The sequence below is a fragment of the Acaromyces ingoldii genome, assembly GCF_003144295.1.
Source record: "Acaromyces ingoldii strain MCA 4198 unplaced genomic scaffold FA10scaffold_5, whole genome shotgun sequence".
Lineage (NCBI taxonomy): Eukaryota > Fungi > Basidiomycota > Exobasidiomycetes > Exobasidiales > Cryptobasidiaceae > Acaromyces > Acaromyces ingoldii.
The window spans coordinates 159,518-175,157 of record NW_020290251.1 but is presented as its reverse complement, the minus strand read 5'-3'; the positions used below and the strand labels follow the sequence as shown (position 1 = coordinate 175,157).

The window sequence follows — 15,640 nt, the reverse complement described above, 5'->3', positions numbered from 1 at the left end:
ATGTCGTTTGGAAGATGCATCTCTGCTCCTTTTTGACAGCCCACAGCAAAGTGTGGTCGTACACGTGCGCTCCTTAAGCTTCACCCCTCAGCCGATTGAAACTGCGAGCGTTATTTGAACGAGGGGCTCCACTGAGCTTCAAGAAGAGGAAGCTTGTCTCACGACCAGTTCGCGCGCGCAAACAAGCGACACCATCTAGCGGAGCAAGTTGGAGCCAAGGCCGTCACCATTCCTCGAACAAGTCCCGCCATTCACCTCTGGGCTCTTTCAAATCTCGCTCTCCCACACACACAAGGGGAAAAAATAGCACACAACTGCAAACCCGCGCGCAAAAGGCCAAAAAGCGCACACTGTTCTTCTCCACATCTAGGAGGGGGCGGAAAAAGTCGCCTCTGCAACAATCGACAGCGAAAGCCCAGGGCTCTAGACTCACTACTCACGCTCGCGAGCGACCGACGAAATTGGGCGAAAAAAAAAGTCCTGGAAGATCGATAACTACGAGAACAGTTACAGCAACACAGACGGCGACGACGACAACAACGAGCGCCTCCGACTGGACCAGACTGCACCTGGCCTCGCGCGCACAAAGATAGCCAGCAATGACTTCTGACGCCAATACTTCGGGAGAGGACGGGTCGGCGACGGCAGCCCAGCCTGCGCCCCAGGCCGCCAAGTCGGAAAAGGAGGCAACAGCAGATGAGCTTGCCGCACCCCCCGAGGCTGTCAACATGACCGATGAGGAGGAAATGGGTGCAGCCAACAGCAAAGACAATAGCGAAAGCGGCAAGCTCAAGGCCCTCTTTGGCATTCTCAAGCGCATGGTCGGCGTCAAAGATCTGGCCGCCATGTAAGTTCGAGGAGCTACATTTCAACAGAAACACCTGCTCACCGGACCTGATTGCCCCCGCAGCCGTCTCTCGCTTCCCGCCAATCTGCTGGAACCAGTCGTGAGTTGTGGTTCATGGCGCGGAAGATCAAAGGATCGCTAACAAATAGCGTCATTACCACAGCCCAACCTCGAGTACTGGAACTATCTTGGTGAGTGTCACCTAGTCGCAGCACAATCCACAGTAGAATGCTGATTCGCCCTACAGACCGGGGAGATCTCTTCACAACGTGAGCACTTTTTCCCTTGTCGCGAGAAGAGAGAGAGTGCCTGAGAAGATCTGACCCGCATCCTTCAGTGTCGGCGACTTTGACGATCCCCTCGATCGGATGCTCGCCACGCTTCGCTTCACCTTCACAAAGGAACTCAAGTTCGTTGTGAGTAGCTGGCTTGGTAAAGAGATATTGCTGTGGAAGAGCGCTTCGATCTGACATTCGCGTACAGCACGGCAAGATCTGCAAGCCCTACAATTCCATCCTGGTCAGTCATCTCTCTAGTGGTAGCGGTCCGGCTGTTTGCGAAGGGACGCTTGCTGAGACTTACCATTCGAACAGGGAGAGCACTTTCGGTGTCACTGGGATGTCGTCCCACCAGAGATGCGCGAAGATGGCAGCCTGGTGCCCAAGATGAGCCTCCTCACCGAGTCGCCTTCGGCTATGCCTCAGGCTGGCACTTCGGTAGCGTCAACTCCATCATTGACGTCCAAGAAGACCAAGAGGCAGGAGAGAAAGGGCGGCGGAAGCGCCACTACCTCGGAGAGTGGAACCGACCGTCCAGCGGTGTCGCGAGGGCAGAGCGGCGTGAGCAATTCGTCGTCTTCGGGTGCTCCGACTATGTCGAGCCTGAGCGCCATCACGACGAGCAATAGCACCGACGATGGGTCTTCGAGTGGACGCCCATCTGCCAAGCGTGGCTTGTCCAAGTTTCTTAGCGCTGCTTCGGGCCGGAACAAGGCCTCTTCCCGCTCCAGCGTCCACTCCAGCAAGACTAACTCGCCTACGACGCCAAGCAAATCGGCCGCAGACACTGCCGATGATGTTTCCAAGATGACTCTTGACGGAAGCGCTGGTGGCGGCGAGAAGGGCGACAAGGAAGGGGACGAGAATGGCGAGGGAGATGACGACGATGACGACGACGACGATGACGAGTCAGTGGGAGGCAGCTTCAAGACGTCCAAGTCAACGGCCGAGGTGGGAAAAAGGAGAATTTGCTTCTTGACGGAGCAGGTTAGCCACCACCCGCCGATCTCGAGCTTCTTTGTCGAGTGCAAAGAGGCTGGCATCCAACTGTACGGCGTCGACCAGCTCAGCGCAAAGTTTACGGGCACCAGTGAGTCGGCTCTCGGCGAGCTGGCATGGCGGGCGACGATGTGATGCTCACCCCAGTCTACTCTACAGCCATTCGAATCTTTCCTGGAGACCAGAACCAAGGCATTTTCATCAAGCTCACTGACGACTGCAAGAGCGGAGCCGTCGGGGAAGAATACCAGATTACCCATCCCACTGCTTCGATCAATGGTCTCCTCAGAGGCTCGCTTTGGGTCGCCATTTGCGACACCCTCTACATCACCTGCCGCGGTGGCACTCGCAAGGGCGAGACCGATGATGGGAAGAAGAGTCCGAGATTGAGGACGATTGTCGAGTACAAGGATGAGGTGAGCCTCTTAAAACCTTCCCTCCCCCCCTTCTCCGCACCTCAATACTGATTCCCTCGACAGAGCTGGGTTCTCAAGGCAAAGTACGCCCTTGAGGCCGTCATCTACGAGTACGACGAAGCGCAAGGGCAGGACGCCGACGAGTTCGACAAGATCCGTCAGGTGCCACAAGAGCGCATCATCGCCACCATGGAGGGCACCTGGAAGGGCCAGATCACCTGGAGGAGAAAGGGGGAAAAGGAATCCAAGCTGCTCATCGATCTGGACCAACTTTTGCCCATTGACACGAGAGGCGTTCGGCCACTCGCTTCGCAAGAGCCCATGGAAAGCCGCAAGATCTGGGAGCCCGTGACTAATGCGATTCACAACAAGGAGTTTGGCGCAGCAACGAAGCACAAACAGGACATTGAGCAGATGCAGCGAGACAAGGCGGCCGAGCGCAAGAGGAATGGCAGCGACTTTGTGCCCCGCTTCTTCCTTGCCGATATCTCCGACGGTCGGCCCAAGCTCACCGAGGCCGGGCAGAAGGCCCTCGACGGCGAGGCGCAACTCGAGGGCTACGGCACCGAGGCGTAGAACAGGCACAGCCCCTGATGGAATCGTAATGAAGAAGGGCATGACCCCCTTCAAAAGTTCTTTTATAGCCTCTCTTGATCGCAACGACGTTTTTATAAGACTCTGTCTGTGTCCAGTCCTCCCCTCGCCTTTGCTGTAGAGCCCTCATCTTTTACCTCCAACTCCTTCTCCATCTCCTCAACACATCCACTCTCAAGAAGTTAATATCGATTCCCTCACTCTATTTGTTGAGACGTGTGCCGACTTCCTCGTACGACATCTACGATGTCCAGCAGCGAGTCGACCTGGTAGAAGGAGGGAAGACTACGCTGGCTTGCAGTGTCCACTGTCTTGTTCCCCCTGTTGATCCAAGCGGCTTGCAGGCCAGCTTGTGTGGCGCCGACAATGTCCTGAGCAAAGTCATCGCCGACGTAGAGCGTTGCTGCAGCTTTTTCTTCTTCAGTCAGCGAGGAGGAGGATGAGGAGTCACGGCGGTGTGTGGACCAAGCTCGCCGGACGGCTTCTTTAAAGAAGCGGGCATCTGGCTTCTCGTAGCCAATGTCATACGATAGCGTCGCTGCTGCCCTTTCGTCCTCGCCCACGTCTGTGTTGAGGTTGATGTAAGCCGAGAGGCCGAGGTCCCTGCAGGCCAGAAGAATGGCCGAGTCTGAATTTGTCGCGAGGGACGACTGGACAGAGATGGCCCGTAATGACTTGAGCGTCTCGAGTACCTCTGCGTCGCTGGTGCCGCTAAGCCGGTATGCCTCTCTGGAAGAAAAGCGATCGAGGATGTTGGTCGTCAATCTTGGCAAGACACGATTCACTGAGCTTGGGTCCAGACCAGACGTGAGCATCGTCTGTTTGATCAGGAGCGACCACCAGGCTCTTGGGCCAGAGAGGGACGTGTGCTTTCCATAGAGGGGATGCTCCGCGGACAAAGTCTTGAACGCTGTCAAATTGACCCCTGTCAGCTGGCTGCTCCTGGTGTATGTGCAAGGGGGGCAGTGAATAGCAAGACACACCCTGCTTGAAGGCTGAGGCCATGCGCTGCTCATCAACTTGGAGGCCTGCTTTCACCGCTTCCTCGGCCTTGACGGCATGCTCCCGTTCAGTTTTTTGATCGTCTTTTCCCGGCTTCAAGGCAAGAAGCCTTCACACACCCACATATTGGAGATGAGGAGCGATGCGGGGCGAGACGAGGGTATCGAATGCATCAAACAGCACGACCTGAATGGGTCTGGCCGAGGACGCGGTCCCCAGTTGTGCACCGTGACGGACGATCATCTCCTCCTCCTCCTCCTTTCTCACTTCCTTCACTCAACGGGAATCTAATTAGGAAGCAAAAAAAAAGGTCATTCATATTGCATTACAAAACACGAACAACCCCGCAAATCGAATCTCATTGAAATCAGAGCAAATACAATCGACGGTTCCACTGTTAATATAAGCTGGCCGGCAGAAGCCCTCGTTTTTGAAAACGGTGTGCGAGATTGAAACTGGTCAGACACCCGGGTCGGTGTCGCCCTAGGGCAGAAAGACTACAGAGGGCCCAACTCCGCAAAAAAGTGTCTCCTCATTACCATTCCGCCTCTACCTTCCCACCGACACCTTGCCCCCCTCTTCTACGTTCTCCTCCTCTCCCTGACTCTTGCTCCTCCCTCCTCTTTCCTTCCACCAGGGCGTCCGACATTCCTTTGAGCAAGCATCCTCGACGTCCATCCACGCCCTTCGATCCATCCGCCCGCACACCTGGTCTCATTGTCGACCCACCAAAAGCTCTTCGTCTCCCCCCTTCTCCCTTTCCCTCTCCCTCTCTCTCTGCGCGCGCACATATAAAAGAATGCACATCCGGTCTTCCGCTGCCCTCCTTCTCGTCTCTCTCGCCGCATCTGTCCTGGCGCAGACAACAACATTCTACGGCCCTCTCACGACAAACAATGGTGTTGCCGCCTGCGTTCAATACGGAAGCTGTGCGTTTTCTTCTCTTCGCTTCCTTACCTTTTCATTTTCTTCTTCTTCTTCTTCTTCTTCTTCTTTCTTCCTTGTTTGGCTGACGGCACTGGATACTCGATACAGGCACCACTGCCTCTGGCTCGCAAGTGACTGAGACGCAGCAGGCACCCGTGACGCCGCCGGCGTCATCGCAGGCCATCGCCGCGCCGACGGACTCTGTCCAGTCGGAGCTCTCCATCTCGGCCCTGGCCGCGCAGGGCGCCGAGGCCGCCTACTCGAGCCGCGTCGCCAACGGCCAGGGCAAGAGCGGATCGGGAAACGGCGCCACCTCGGCAAACCTGACGGGCACCGTCATTGCCGGCACCACGCCCACCAGCGTGCCCGCACAGTCGACTGGCCATGCAGACGCAGCCGTCGCTGCCCCGCAGTTGGCCTCCCTCGGTGGCGGCGCACGGACACTCGCTTGGTCCCTCGCCATCGTTGCCGGTGCAGTCGGGGCCGGCGCTGTCGGTCTCTAATCCTCGATTTCTCGGAATCCTCCTTCGTGGCTCCTTGGCCCCTCTTTTCCTCGATATCCCCAGTCTCGGTTGCTTGAACACACAAACCCCCCTCTCCCTTCGCTTCTTTTTGTTTCGCAAGACCAGACTGGTCCATTTGTTTCATCTCCTTGACACACTCTCGTCTGTGCTAACTTCCAGCTATTGTGTTCTCCTGTCTTAGTCCTTTCCACTACACTCGTCGTCGCCCGGCTCTCAAAGTAATCAACTGTGACCGCGCATTCAAAAACAGCGAGCGTGAAGTGATTAGATTGACTGCAGGTTCACCGTTGTTGAACGCATCCCTCCCTTCGCGCCAAGTACAATAATTACCACTTGCTGAGGTCCGCAAATGGATCGCTGCCTCCCGCAGAGGCCCCTGCGCCTTTGCCGTTGCCATTACTGCTGCTGTTGCCCTTGCCGCTGCCGGCCTGTGGCTTCTGCCCTTGCGGCGCGGGTGTAGAGGCGCCCGACGAGTTTGGAACAGAGGACGGGCCTCCGGAAGCCATGGGAAGCTGGAGCGCGCCCCAGCCGCCGAGCTGGGAGCTCGTCGTGGAAGCTGGCCTGCTCGTGTTGGATGCGTCAAAGAGATCGCTGGGAAGGCCACCGGGTGCAGTCGCTGTTCCATTCCCTGCCGCTGTCGTCGAGGATGCAGAAGCAGAAGCAGCTGATGGAGCATCGCCAAAGGTCAGAGAGGCAAAGTCGTCCAGGACGGAGGCAGACGAGGAGCCTCCCCCCGGTGCAGCAGCCTTTGACGAATCGTCCTCATCGTCAAACGAGATGAGGTCAGTAATCTTGGCCGTGGGAACCGCATCAGCTCCTCCCTTCTTCGGGTCGATTCTGTGAGCAAAGTGAGAGGTGAAAGGGTTGTCAGAGGGCACTGGCGAATCAAGGATGGGAGAGAATAGACGTACGATGGATCGATTGTGACCGTTACGGAGAAGTCACCCTTGGAGTAAGCCTTGTGCCGCTCACACACCTGATTGATCAGGTCGTTGATTAACAGCAGCCGGTCTGTTGACGAGAGAGAGAAGCAAACACATCAGCGTCATGCTCAATCCAGCCCCCAGCGCGACTTCGAAACAGTGATGACCCACCCAAGTGCTCTGCCTCGCCCTCCTCCGCCTCTCCGATCCACTTTTGCAACCGGGGCTGCACGCTCCGCAGGTGACTCGCGATCTGATCGTATGCATCACCCTTTGCGAAAGTCTCGCCTTCATTCCGATTGTCGAGCATGTTGTTGAGCAGAATGGCCCGGCTCTGGACCTTGTCGAGATCCTTCTTCGTCTGGGCCCAGTAGTCTGGCTTGTTCTCTGGCTCGGCCCCCGACATGACTTTCATCAGCTCCTGCGCTTGAGCCAGGTCTCGTGGTGTGCCTCTTCGAATCAGCTCCTGCAGCTTGGCTCCTTGCGCCGCCCGGTCCTCCTCCTCCAGCTCTTCTGGTGATTGCAATGACTGGCAGAAAAAGCTTCAGCAGGGGGATCCTTTACAGTGCTTAGACAGCCAATGCGAGCTCACATTTTCGCTGTTCATGACACCTGCCGCGCGCGAGTCGACGTTGGGAAAGCGGTACCCTTTGGGCCACCCAGGTCAGCCTGCCGAAAATGTCAAGATACAAATGGACAAGACACACCCTTGTACCCCAGCAAGCGGTGCATATCTCGAATGTGGACCAGATCCTCTCTGTGCTTGCTGGTCACGCAGATCGTAGTCTTCCACTCTTGGATCAGCTCAAGGATCTTTTGTTGCGAAGGACTTGGAAAAACGGGGGGCCGTTCGGGAAACCGCTTGACGAGCTCGTTGAGAAACTCTTTTGTAGCGACTTGCAGGTGGAAGGGGTAGCCGCAATTCTTGACGAGGTGGTCCAACAGCTGTGGTTGAGTGTATTGTCATCAGCATAGTCAGCTCGGCAGGAGCGTGTGGAGAAAGAGTATGCCCACATGGAGAGCGAGAATGGAGACGTGAGGGTGCCGAGAGTTGATCTTGCGAACGACCTCGACAGCTGCCTCTCGAGGCGTGTTGGCCTGCTTCTGCTTGATGTAGTCGGCCAGCTCGAGGTTGAGGCCAAGATTTGGCTCTCGAAGGGAAGGATTACAGCACCGCTCTAAAATATCACATCAGTCTCGGAGCTGTGAATGCCGCCGCTGTGTGCTGCGCCAACAGCCTACTCACCTACGTGAGCCTGAACGGCTGACTGGGGGATATCTGGATCTAGGCTTCGTGCTGCCCAGTCTGCCCATGCGCCGATAGCACCGGCTGCAGAGGACGAGTTGGAGGATGACAGGGCGCCTCTCGGCCGACCCCCAGCGCCCGAGGGGCTGCCCATCGCTCGCTGCTGGTGATTGTACATCGCTGAGCTGCAGGTTGGGCTTGCCTGCTTCGAGCTGGGGTCTCGCAAATCGCGTAGCGAATCTATTCGCAGTTGAATCAAGGGCGCCCAGGACTAGGAAGCTGTGTTGAAAAGACGAGGGCCGGCGAGAAACACCCCAAGTCTGGCGAGGCGAGGCGAGAGAGGGAGAGAGAAGATTGAGCTGATCGCCGATAGTGGCCAGAGCCAAACCAGCTGGAAGCCAGGCGGAGGTTAGCGGGCCACGTGGAAGATCTACTCCACTTTCGCAAGCTTATTATATATTCTTTGGCAGGCAATGCGCGAAGCCAGGCCCGGCCCAGGTCGGGCTCGACAGACGATGCTCCGGGAGAAGGAGGCACGGAGGGCCGCATACATTGAGGGGAGCGACCTAGAGGAAGTGGAAGATGAGGCATATACACCCAGCAGAAGGAAGACAGAGAATATCGAAAGACTATCGGCGACCACCAGCGCCCTGATTCGTGCAAGCTCGACCTTTCCCTCGTTTTCATTGATCGTGGCCGAAGTCGTCCGCAACGCTCTCGATGCTCATAATGTCAAGTCAGTCTCTGCCGAGCTCACCTTTGCTCCAGAGTGGCAGGTTAGGTGCGAGGATGACGGCGAAGGCTTCGAGGAGAAAGCATGGCCAGGTATGACATGGGACAAGGTCCTTGAGGTATCGACCAGCGCGACTCCGCCATTCATAGTCGGAAGCAGCTCTGCTCGTCGCAGTCGTCAATCGCTCTCTCAACTTGCGCACCTGGGCACCCTTGACATATTGACCGCCGTTCAGGGCAGCCAAGCCAAGTCGCGGCTTCTCGCTCAGGATGACAACATCATCTTCTGTGGTCCCCACGCCGCAGCTGCCAGTGGCTCGCATCGAGGCTCGACAGTCGTAGTTCGCAACCTCTTCGCCAAGGTAGGAGAAGAGAAAAAAATTGCGCATGATTGTAGCAGAAGTTCTGACTGCTTGCTTTCTCTAGCTCCCTGTACGCCGTCAGGCCCTGGCGTCAGCCTCTGCGGTTCGAGCTGAGCTGGAAGAATGCCGTCGTCTAGTCGCGCTCGAGTCGCTGCGCAGACCAGAGGTCAGGTTAAAGGTGTCGGTACCCACTTCGGCAAGAGATCGCGTGTTGCTTGACGTTGGACGTGTGAGTGACCAGCTCAGCACAACACAGCTTACCTTGTGAACCAGCCTGATTGAGATGCTCATCCTCCACTGCAGTCTCCCAGCCTTGTGTCGCGATATGAGATGCTGTATGGCCTCGAGGTTACCAGCTGGGACTTTGCTGAGACGCTTCAAGAGTCTCGATTGCTGGAGACCAGGTCTGGAAACAAGGTTGAATGCTACGTCGAAGGCTTTCTCGCCTTGGAAACGTTACCGTCGCGAACCCATCAGCTCTTGTTTATGAACGACGTCTGCATCTCCCAGCATCGAGGAGGTCGTGGAGCCGCTGACGACGATTCATGGCACTTCCTGAACGAGCTGTATGATGAGATGAACCTCCACCAGCGCAGTAGCGCCAGCAGCGACCAGATCCACCTTCATCAAGTCGTTCGGGATGTCTTCAAGAAGAGCGAGGTGGCGGGCATCCTTAATGACGACTTGGACAGACCAATAGCATCTCGGCTGATGAGAGGTAGAGAGGCTACCCCAAGGCGCTTGTTTGAGTACGGCTACCTAATCCGGCTCTCTCTGCGCGAAGCAGAACCTTCCTCAGCCAGTGACGAGCACACGCTTTCGCATATCGACGTCGCTTCGGCAGTAGAGGACGTCGTGGAAAAGGCACTGGAACGTCGAGGCTTCTTTGCTCCTATGAAGAGGCTGCGGGAGAACGCAGGCGGAAGACGAACCCGCAATGGATCTGCAGAGAACCACGGCCAAAAGAAGCGTCGAACAGTGCCACGGGAAGGCGAGGATGAGGAGCTTGAAGTCCGTACCCCCGAGGCCAACGACTATCGGAGCATCGACCGAAGCTTCCTCAACCACGATCCTAAGGTAACGCTTGAATCCATCGCGCAGCCGCCCGAATGGATGAGGAAGTCTGTGGCGCGCGCTGTTCCAGCCTTTGCAACGCAAACGTCTGTGGCGCAGGAAGAGACAATTCCTTCAACTGCTTCCCCAGCGTCTCACCTTGTCGGCCACGATCGCTTTACCAAGGCTGCTGCTACCAAGTATGAGTTGAGCTTGGCGCTTCCCTCGCAATCTTCAAGCCGATTTTTCGGTGGTACTCATTCATTGACCACGCAAGCTTCGCTCGAGAAGGCCTCGCTGAAAGACGCTCGTCATATTACGCAGGTTGCCAACCAATTTCTCGCTTGCGTCGTTGACCTTCACGATGGCAACGACGAGGCCTTCGTCCTCGTCGATCAGCACGCGGCCGATGAGCGAGTGGGTGTAGAGCGTCTCTATCGCCGCTACGTCGAAGGCTGTTCACTCGGCACGCCTCCCACTCGGCAGCTGAGGCAGCCTGTCAGGATCCAGCTCTCGGGTGATTTGATCCGGCAATTTCGTCCTCCGCATGCTCAGCAGCTTCTCTCCTACTGGGGCTTTGGCATCCGTGCGATAGACGAAGCTGGAGTGGGGTCAATCGAGCTCAGTGAGCTGCCCGATTATTTTAAAATAGAGACACTCTCGGCACACGACCTGTCGGACCTCGTCAGGGGTTTGGCCGTTTGGCTGCAGGAGGGCGGAGGAGCTGGCCGCGCCGCGGTGGCGGGCTGCGAACAGGAGCCGCCAAGAACAGAGGAGCACTGCTGGGTTAGTGCGCTGCGCCATATGCCGCCACGGATGAAGGATGTCATCAATTCCAAGGCCTGTCGGAGTGCAATTAGTGAGTTGTGGTACCGTGCGGGATGGTTGAGGGTGGGCGGATTAATTGGCTGATCCGATTGTCCGTCTGCTCAGTGTTTAGCGACGAGCTCTCCGACGAGCAGTGCAAGAAGCTGCTGTGCCGGCTGGCCGAGGCGGCCTTTCCCTTTCAGTGTGCCCACGGAAGGTGAGCCGTCTTCACCATACGCGCGGTCTAGTGTCCTCTCGCTGACGGACTCTACGACAGGCCCACGATGGTGCCCATCTGCTCTCTCAGCGCCTGTGCGGCTCCCAAGGAGCGGCGACCGATCCGTTGGCATGCTCTTCGAGGCCTCGCCACCGCGGCATCGGAATCGAAATTACCACAAATCTGACAGCTCGAATGACAGTCCCTCTCCTCCCATCCTGTATCATACTGTGTACTGTACAATATTACAACAATCTCTCTTGGAGCTCGCGCGCGGCTCAGGAGCTCCATCGACCTGGTACTCGACCGGCAAGACTGTCCGCTTAGACGCACGCTATGTCCAAAGATAGGCAGATGACAAGAGCGTGGCTCCCTTATCCATTCTTCTTTCGTGGCTTGAAGAGGGCTTGTCAATCTTACCACATCTCCTCTGGACGCGTTCAAAGTCCTCGGCTTCCAGACCGTCGAGACCGTCAAAGCCAGGGTCTCGGCGCGCCTTTCTTCTCGCCCCAGGCCAAAGAAACGAAATGCAAGAAAAAAAAAAAAAAGGCAGAGGGGAAAAGAGGAACGGGAGGAAAACTAGTCTCTTCACACATAGATACGACAGACGGTATTTGGTGATAGGCAGGTGGACAGGCTACTGGGAAAAGAGAGAGGGAAAGGCGGGCCTCTGGGCTGGTGCGCATGCATGAGGTACGAACAAAGTGACAGGCTGTAATCCATTAATCTGTGTAATGTCAGTACCTGCATTCCGCCTCACTACCTGCAGCAGGAGCGGTAACGAGTGTAACAGCAGCAGCGACAGCGTATCGGCAGCAGCCTACGCATCCTGCCCCGTTGTTGAGAAGCGCAAAGTGGGCTTGCTTATCGTCGCTTCCTTTCCCCGGACGGAGCTCTGAGGTCGCTTCACCTCCCTGTTACGGCCCGCTCTCGGAACTTTCCAGGAGAGGACCTTGAAAACGGAGGAGCCCCCACCTTGGCCCACTGCGAGGGTCGCCAAGCGATCATCTTTTGTCCGTTAGTGCCTCCGACTCTCTTGCTGTCGTCAACGTACTGAGGGACGAATTTGACGACGACGTACAAGGACGCGAGAGGGAAAGAGAGTGAGAACACGTCGACGTCGCTCGGTGAAGGAAAGGAAGACCGACTCCTACTCGCAGCGGACGCAATTATTTAAACACAGGGCCACAGGCAGTCGCCCACCATTCAGTAAGAGAGCTGTGCTCCCAAAGACTCCTACAGAGAGCGCACGCCCGAATAGGCGAGCATCGCTCTCTCTAGGCGGGCAGAGGGCATTTGCTCGTCCTGCCACAGCGTGGGTGGACAGCGCCGCTCCCCCTCTCCCTCCTTGAGGCTTTGTCCCCTTTCAACCAAGGAGAGCTGGCAGTTGAGGTGAGCATAGACTTGTCGGAGCCCGAGGAAGGCGTTCCGTTTGCCCCTACATGTCCTGCTGAGGGATTTATTGCCGCCAATGTGGGCCAAGGGCGAAGTAACTGACAGAAAAGAGAGGAAGGGGAAAGGAGGCGTGTCAGCGTGTAGAGGTCGACATCTGCTGATGAGGGACGCTCATTCTCCCGTGTCTCCTCAGAGCCCGCAACGACCAAGCTTTTAGTCCAAACCACCAGCACAAAGGACCCAAAGTAAGCAAAGTATACAAGCAATGGCAAGCATCCGAGCTTCATCTCCGCGGGCAACGGTAGATGAAGTGCGCAGTCGACCACAGTTAACAGTCGTAGGCGCCGGCGGTGCGTGTCTTTTCTTCCAATATGCTAAGGATGTTTGCCCGTCGCATTCTGGCCCTACCCCTCATCCGACTCGGTCGCTCACCCCTTGTTATCTCATCCTCACTGACATCTCCACAGTTATCGGACTGACGGTCGCAAATGAGCTATGCGAGCATGGCTTCGATGTCGAGGTCATCGCGAGAGACATGCCCTTTGATGAGGCTTCCTCCATGCAGTGGGCTAGTCCCTGGGCCGTGAGTGGGGCTGCTCCTCTTCTCTACTCAAAGTGCTCAACGAGCGACTCAATCGTCCCGTACCCCGTCGTCTCAATCTACAGGGTGCAAATTGGTGTTCTTATGCCGACGAGAGCCTGACGAGGGTGCAGCGATGGGAGAGGACGACGTGGCATCGATGGATGGACCTTCACAAGAAGCGACCGGACATGATTGACGTAGGTAGTTGCGCCGATACATGCCTCGAAAGATACCTCAGCGTTATTCAACAACACATTCCCATTTTTTGGTTTGCAGCTCGTTCCGATCCAGCACGAGCTCGAAGCGAGCCAATCGACGGATGTCTGGTTCAAAGACCTTGTGCCAAAGGTGAGGTGCTCATCGGGACAGCTTCATATCAAATAGCATACTCACGCCCGAATACACGAACAACTCAATGCCCTAGTTCGAGGTTGATACTCAAGATCACACGCTGCACTACGAGTCCTTTTGCGTTGACGTTCCTTCATACCTGTGCTACCTCTACGAGACACTTCTGGAGCAGCAAAAGCAACGCGGATGCAGAGTCACCTTCCGTCGCGTACCCACCGTCGAGTCACTTGCTCATTGTCTCTCGACGCCGCCTTCGCTCACGCCAGCGTCGTCGCCCTCTGTCTCGCCCGAGCGTGCCCTACCTTCGACCAAGACAATCCCTTCGGTCACGACAGCGACTTCGACGACTTCGCAAGACGTGCCCACGATCGTGATCAATTGCACTAGTTCTGGCTCTCGCTCTTTGCCAGAAGCTGGTGAAGACGACTGCCTGTATGGCGCACTGGGACAGACGGTCCTCGTCCGCGTTCCACCGTCAGACCAGCAAGATGCGCCAGCCAAGACAATCCCGATGAGGATTCGACCAGGTGGCAGCTTCACCTCTTCGTGCAGGGGAATAAGCCCCCTCCGTAATGAAACTGGGGCACAAGACGCTGCTGAACAGATAGAAGACCGGGACGCTCACTCCTTCACCTACATCATCCCTCGAGCACGCTCGGGAACCGTGATCCTCGGTGGGACTTTTGTTCCCTTTAAGTTCCCTCGTACCCTCAATTCCTCGACTTCCCACAATTGGCTAGAATGGAGCGCTGACGAAGAGCAGACGAAGCGCATCGTAGAGCAGTGTCTCGAATGGGAGCCTCGGCTGGGCACGGTAAACGCGACAGGCGAGCCAACGGTCGACATTGTCTCTGTCGGCCTTGGCGTTCGCCCGATGCGAAAGGGCGGCGCTAGGATCGAACGAAGCACTTTTCCCCATCACAAAGCGGGCAGAGACGAGATCGTCCACGTTGTGCACGCTTATGGGCTCGGTGGTTCGGGCTACCAGCAGAGCTGGGGCGTCGCAAGCGACGTTCGGTCCCTCGTAGAAGAGATTCTCGCAGAAGAAAAGGTCCAGAGAGGACCATAAAAATAGAGCTTTCTCGCAACCATTTGTAGAGTAGACGCTTCCTACACTTATGCATTTTTATTGCTCTAACTTCATGTGCGTAGACATGGGCTGTACTCCGATGGCAAGCTGAGGAAGAGGTGTACCGAGTGTGAGGCACGTGCAGTGTGTCGACCACGTGGAGCTCATGTACCCCGCATTTTAGTCGATGCAGGACCACGCAACCGCGCGTGCAATGCCGGATTTTAACTTTGTTGAGCAGGGTCTCCTGACCTTGTCCTGTCCGCTGTCGTGGCTTGTCGCATCGCTCCCATTGAGCAGAGCAAGAAGTCGAATGCGAGCAAGATACATGGGCAGAAAGAGTGACGCTGTAGAGGGCGTGGCAGGTACATCCACGCCCAGAGGCTGTTCCGTTTGCGGTCCTGCCTTTTGACAAGAGGAAAGCAGGGAAGGGGGCATGAGAGCGCGCTGGTGGCCCGTGCCACTTTTGCCCGGCCCGTCGAGCGAGAGACAAGGGGAGAGAGACCCACTGAAAAATAGCCCAAAGCAGTTCCCGGAATCCATGGTCCGCCTTCTGGCCTGCCTGCCTCGCATCAAGTGGGTCCAGATCTCTCTCGGCGAGATAGCCCCCACTGACTACTGTAGGGTAGTAGTGTAGTACTTCGTTATGGCTTTTACCTTAGCTTGCGATGGCTTGATTATCTATCGATATCTATCATGGATGGATGGATGGTCTGTGCTGATATTGAAAAAGAAAGCCAGTCTCATCGTGTGAGCTAGCCAGATCAATGCCTTCCCTTTGCCGACTAGTACTCTGCAAGCGGCGCCCACTATTGCAGGGAATCGAGAGAAGCAGTAGTAGTAGTAATGGTCTGGGTACAGAAGCTGTCTCGTTTTATTTTCCTCCGTCCGGGCGAGGCTTTTGACCGTTCCAGTGCTGATGGTCCCCACTTGGGCTGAACTCAATTCAACGCATTGGCTGCCTAAGTTGGCCCATGCGCACCCTCCCACCACGCCCGGCCAGCGAGCCCATACAGTCTGCTATATAATCCCCCCGTTAGGATCCCATCCCCCTTTCTCCCCTTCCACCACCCTACGATTGACCCACCCACTTCGCTTTGAGCAACCCAGAGAATAGTTTTCAAGATGGCAAAGAAGGACAAGAAGCAGCAGGACGATTCGACTGCCGCTTCTGCCCCCAAGGAAAAGAAGGCCGTGAGTCATCACTTCCTGCTCCCCATCACCACCCATCCGTCCATCCATCCATCCATCAGCCGTCTGTTCCATCCCCTTCCCACCTCTTACTCCCTATCCACTGATTGTGTGAGAGCTGACC

General features: G+C 56.4%; 6 protein-coding genes across 6 annotated transcripts; 4 read left to right on the top strand and 2 right to left on the bottom strand.

Moving 5' to 3' along the window:
- Positions 1-375: 375 nt before the first annotated feature.
- On the top strand, positions 376-3,485 carry FA10DRAFT_268322 (hypothetical protein). Its single transcript, XM_025522277.1, has 9 exons — positions 376-847; positions 911-947; positions 1,011-1,038; positions 1,095-1,116; positions 1,185-1,263; positions 1,331-1,366; positions 1,441-2,215; positions 2,284-2,540; positions 2,604-3,485. The coding sequence occupies exons 1-9, from the start codon at positions 600-602 to the stop codon at positions 3,114-3,116; spliced, it is 1,995 nt and encodes a 664-aa protein (XP_025375299.1). The 5' UTR covers positions 376-599; the 3' UTR covers positions 3,117-3,485.
- Positions 3,245-4,418, bottom strand: FA10DRAFT_280725 (HAD-like protein). Its single transcript, XM_025523639.1, has 3 exons — positions 4,260-4,418; positions 4,118-4,184; positions 3,245-4,044 (listed from the first exon to the last, which is right to left on the bottom strand). The coding sequence occupies exons 1-3, from the start codon at positions 4,377-4,379 to the stop codon at positions 3,332-3,334; spliced, it is 900 nt and encodes a 299-aa protein (XP_025375298.1). The 5' UTR covers positions 4,380-4,418; the 3' UTR covers positions 3,245-3,331.
- Positions 4,419-4,712: 294 nt separating this feature from the next.
- On the top strand, positions 4,713-5,838 carry FA10DRAFT_268320 (hypothetical protein). Its single transcript, XM_025522276.1, has 2 exons — positions 4,713-5,065; positions 5,172-5,838. The coding sequence occupies exons 1-2, from the start codon at positions 4,936-4,938 to the stop codon at positions 5,564-5,566; spliced, it is 525 nt and encodes a 174-aa protein (XP_025375297.1). The 5' UTR covers positions 4,713-4,935; the 3' UTR covers positions 5,567-5,838.
- Positions 5,629-8,165, bottom strand: FA10DRAFT_268319 (VHS-domain-containing protein). Its single transcript, XM_025522275.1, has 7 exons — positions 7,757-8,165; positions 7,525-7,688; positions 7,218-7,455; positions 7,103-7,158; positions 6,682-7,039; positions 6,499-6,598; positions 5,629-6,424 (listed from the first exon to the last, which is right to left on the bottom strand). Exons 1-7 carry the CDS (start codon positions 7,932-7,934, stop codon positions 5,914-5,916), a joined length of 1,605 nt encoding a protein of 534 aa, XP_025375296.1. The 5' UTR covers positions 7,935-8,165; the 3' UTR covers positions 5,629-5,913.
- Positions 8,166-8,234: 69 nt separating this feature from the next.
- On the top strand, positions 8,235-9,126 carry FA10DRAFT_154342 (hypothetical protein). Its single transcript, XM_025518120.1, has one exon. It carries the CDS (start codon positions 8,272-8,274, stop codon positions 8,962-8,964), a length of 693 nt encoding a protein of 230 aa, XP_025375295.1. The 5' UTR covers positions 8,235-8,271; the 3' UTR covers positions 8,965-9,126.
- Positions 9,127-12,587: 3,461 nt separating this feature from the next.
- On the top strand, positions 12,588-14,325 carry FA10DRAFT_280722 (nucleotide-binding domain-containing protein; the record flags this gene model as incomplete). The annotated part of the gene is made up of 5 exons (XM_025523638.1): positions 12,588-12,672; positions 12,790-12,905; positions 13,037-13,102; positions 13,182-13,253; positions 13,330-14,325. 5 exons carry the CDS (start codon positions 12,588-12,590, stop codon positions 14,323-14,325), a joined length of 1,335 nt encoding a protein of 444 aa, XP_025375294.1.
- Between the last annotated feature and the right edge of the window lie 1,315 nt (positions 14,326-15,640).

Bases quoted from the DNA above. Each gene is read 5' to 3' on its own strand.
- FA10DRAFT_268322 (XM_025522277.1), top strand. From the start codon at position 600: ATGACTTCTGACGCCAATACTTCGGGAGAGGACGGGTCGGCGACGGCA. The intron at 1,117-1,184 runs GTGAGCACTTTT...CGCATCCTTCAG, and splicing joins CGGGGAGATCTCTTCACAAC to TGTCGGCGACTTTGACGATC. The intron at 2,541-2,603 runs GTGAGCCTCTTA...TTCCCTCGACAG, and splicing joins TTGTCGAGTACAAGGATGAG to AGCTGGGTTCTCAAGGCAAA.
- FA10DRAFT_280725 (XM_025523639.1), bottom strand. From the start codon at position 4,379: ATGATCGTCCGTCACGGTGCACAACTGGGGACCGCGTCCTCGGCCAGA. The intron at 4,185-4,259 runs GTGGGTGTGTGA...CATGCCGTCAAG, and splicing joins TCGCTCCTCATCTCCAATAT to GCCGAGGAAGCGGTGAAAGC. The intron at 4,045-4,117 runs GTGTGTCTTGCT...TCAATTTGACAG, and splicing joins GGCCTCAGCCTTCAAGCAGG to CGTTCAAGACTTTGTCCGCG.
- FA10DRAFT_268320 (XM_025522276.1), top strand. From the start codon at position 4,936: ATGCACATCCGGTCTTCCGCTGCCCTCCTTCTCGTCTCTCTCGCCGCA. The intron at 5,066-5,171 runs GTGCGTTTTCTT...TACTCGATACAG, and splicing joins CTGCGTTCAATACGGAAGCT to GCACCACTGCCTCTGGCTCG.
- FA10DRAFT_268319 (XM_025522275.1), bottom strand. From the start codon at position 7,934: ATGTACAATCACCAGCAGCGAGCGATGGGCAGCCCCTCGGGCGCTGGG. The intron at 7,456-7,524 runs GTGGGCATACTC...ACTCAACCACAG, and splicing joins TCTCCATTCTCGCTCTCCAT to CTGTTGGACCACCTCGTCAA. The intron at 7,159-7,217 runs GTGTGTCTTGTC...GGTGGCCCAAAG, and splicing joins CCGCTTGCTGGGGTACAAGG to GGTACCGCTTTCCCAACGTC.
- FA10DRAFT_154342 (XM_025518120.1), top strand. From the start codon at position 8,272: ATGCTCCGGGAGAAGGAGGCACGGAGGGCCGCATACATTGAGGGGAGC.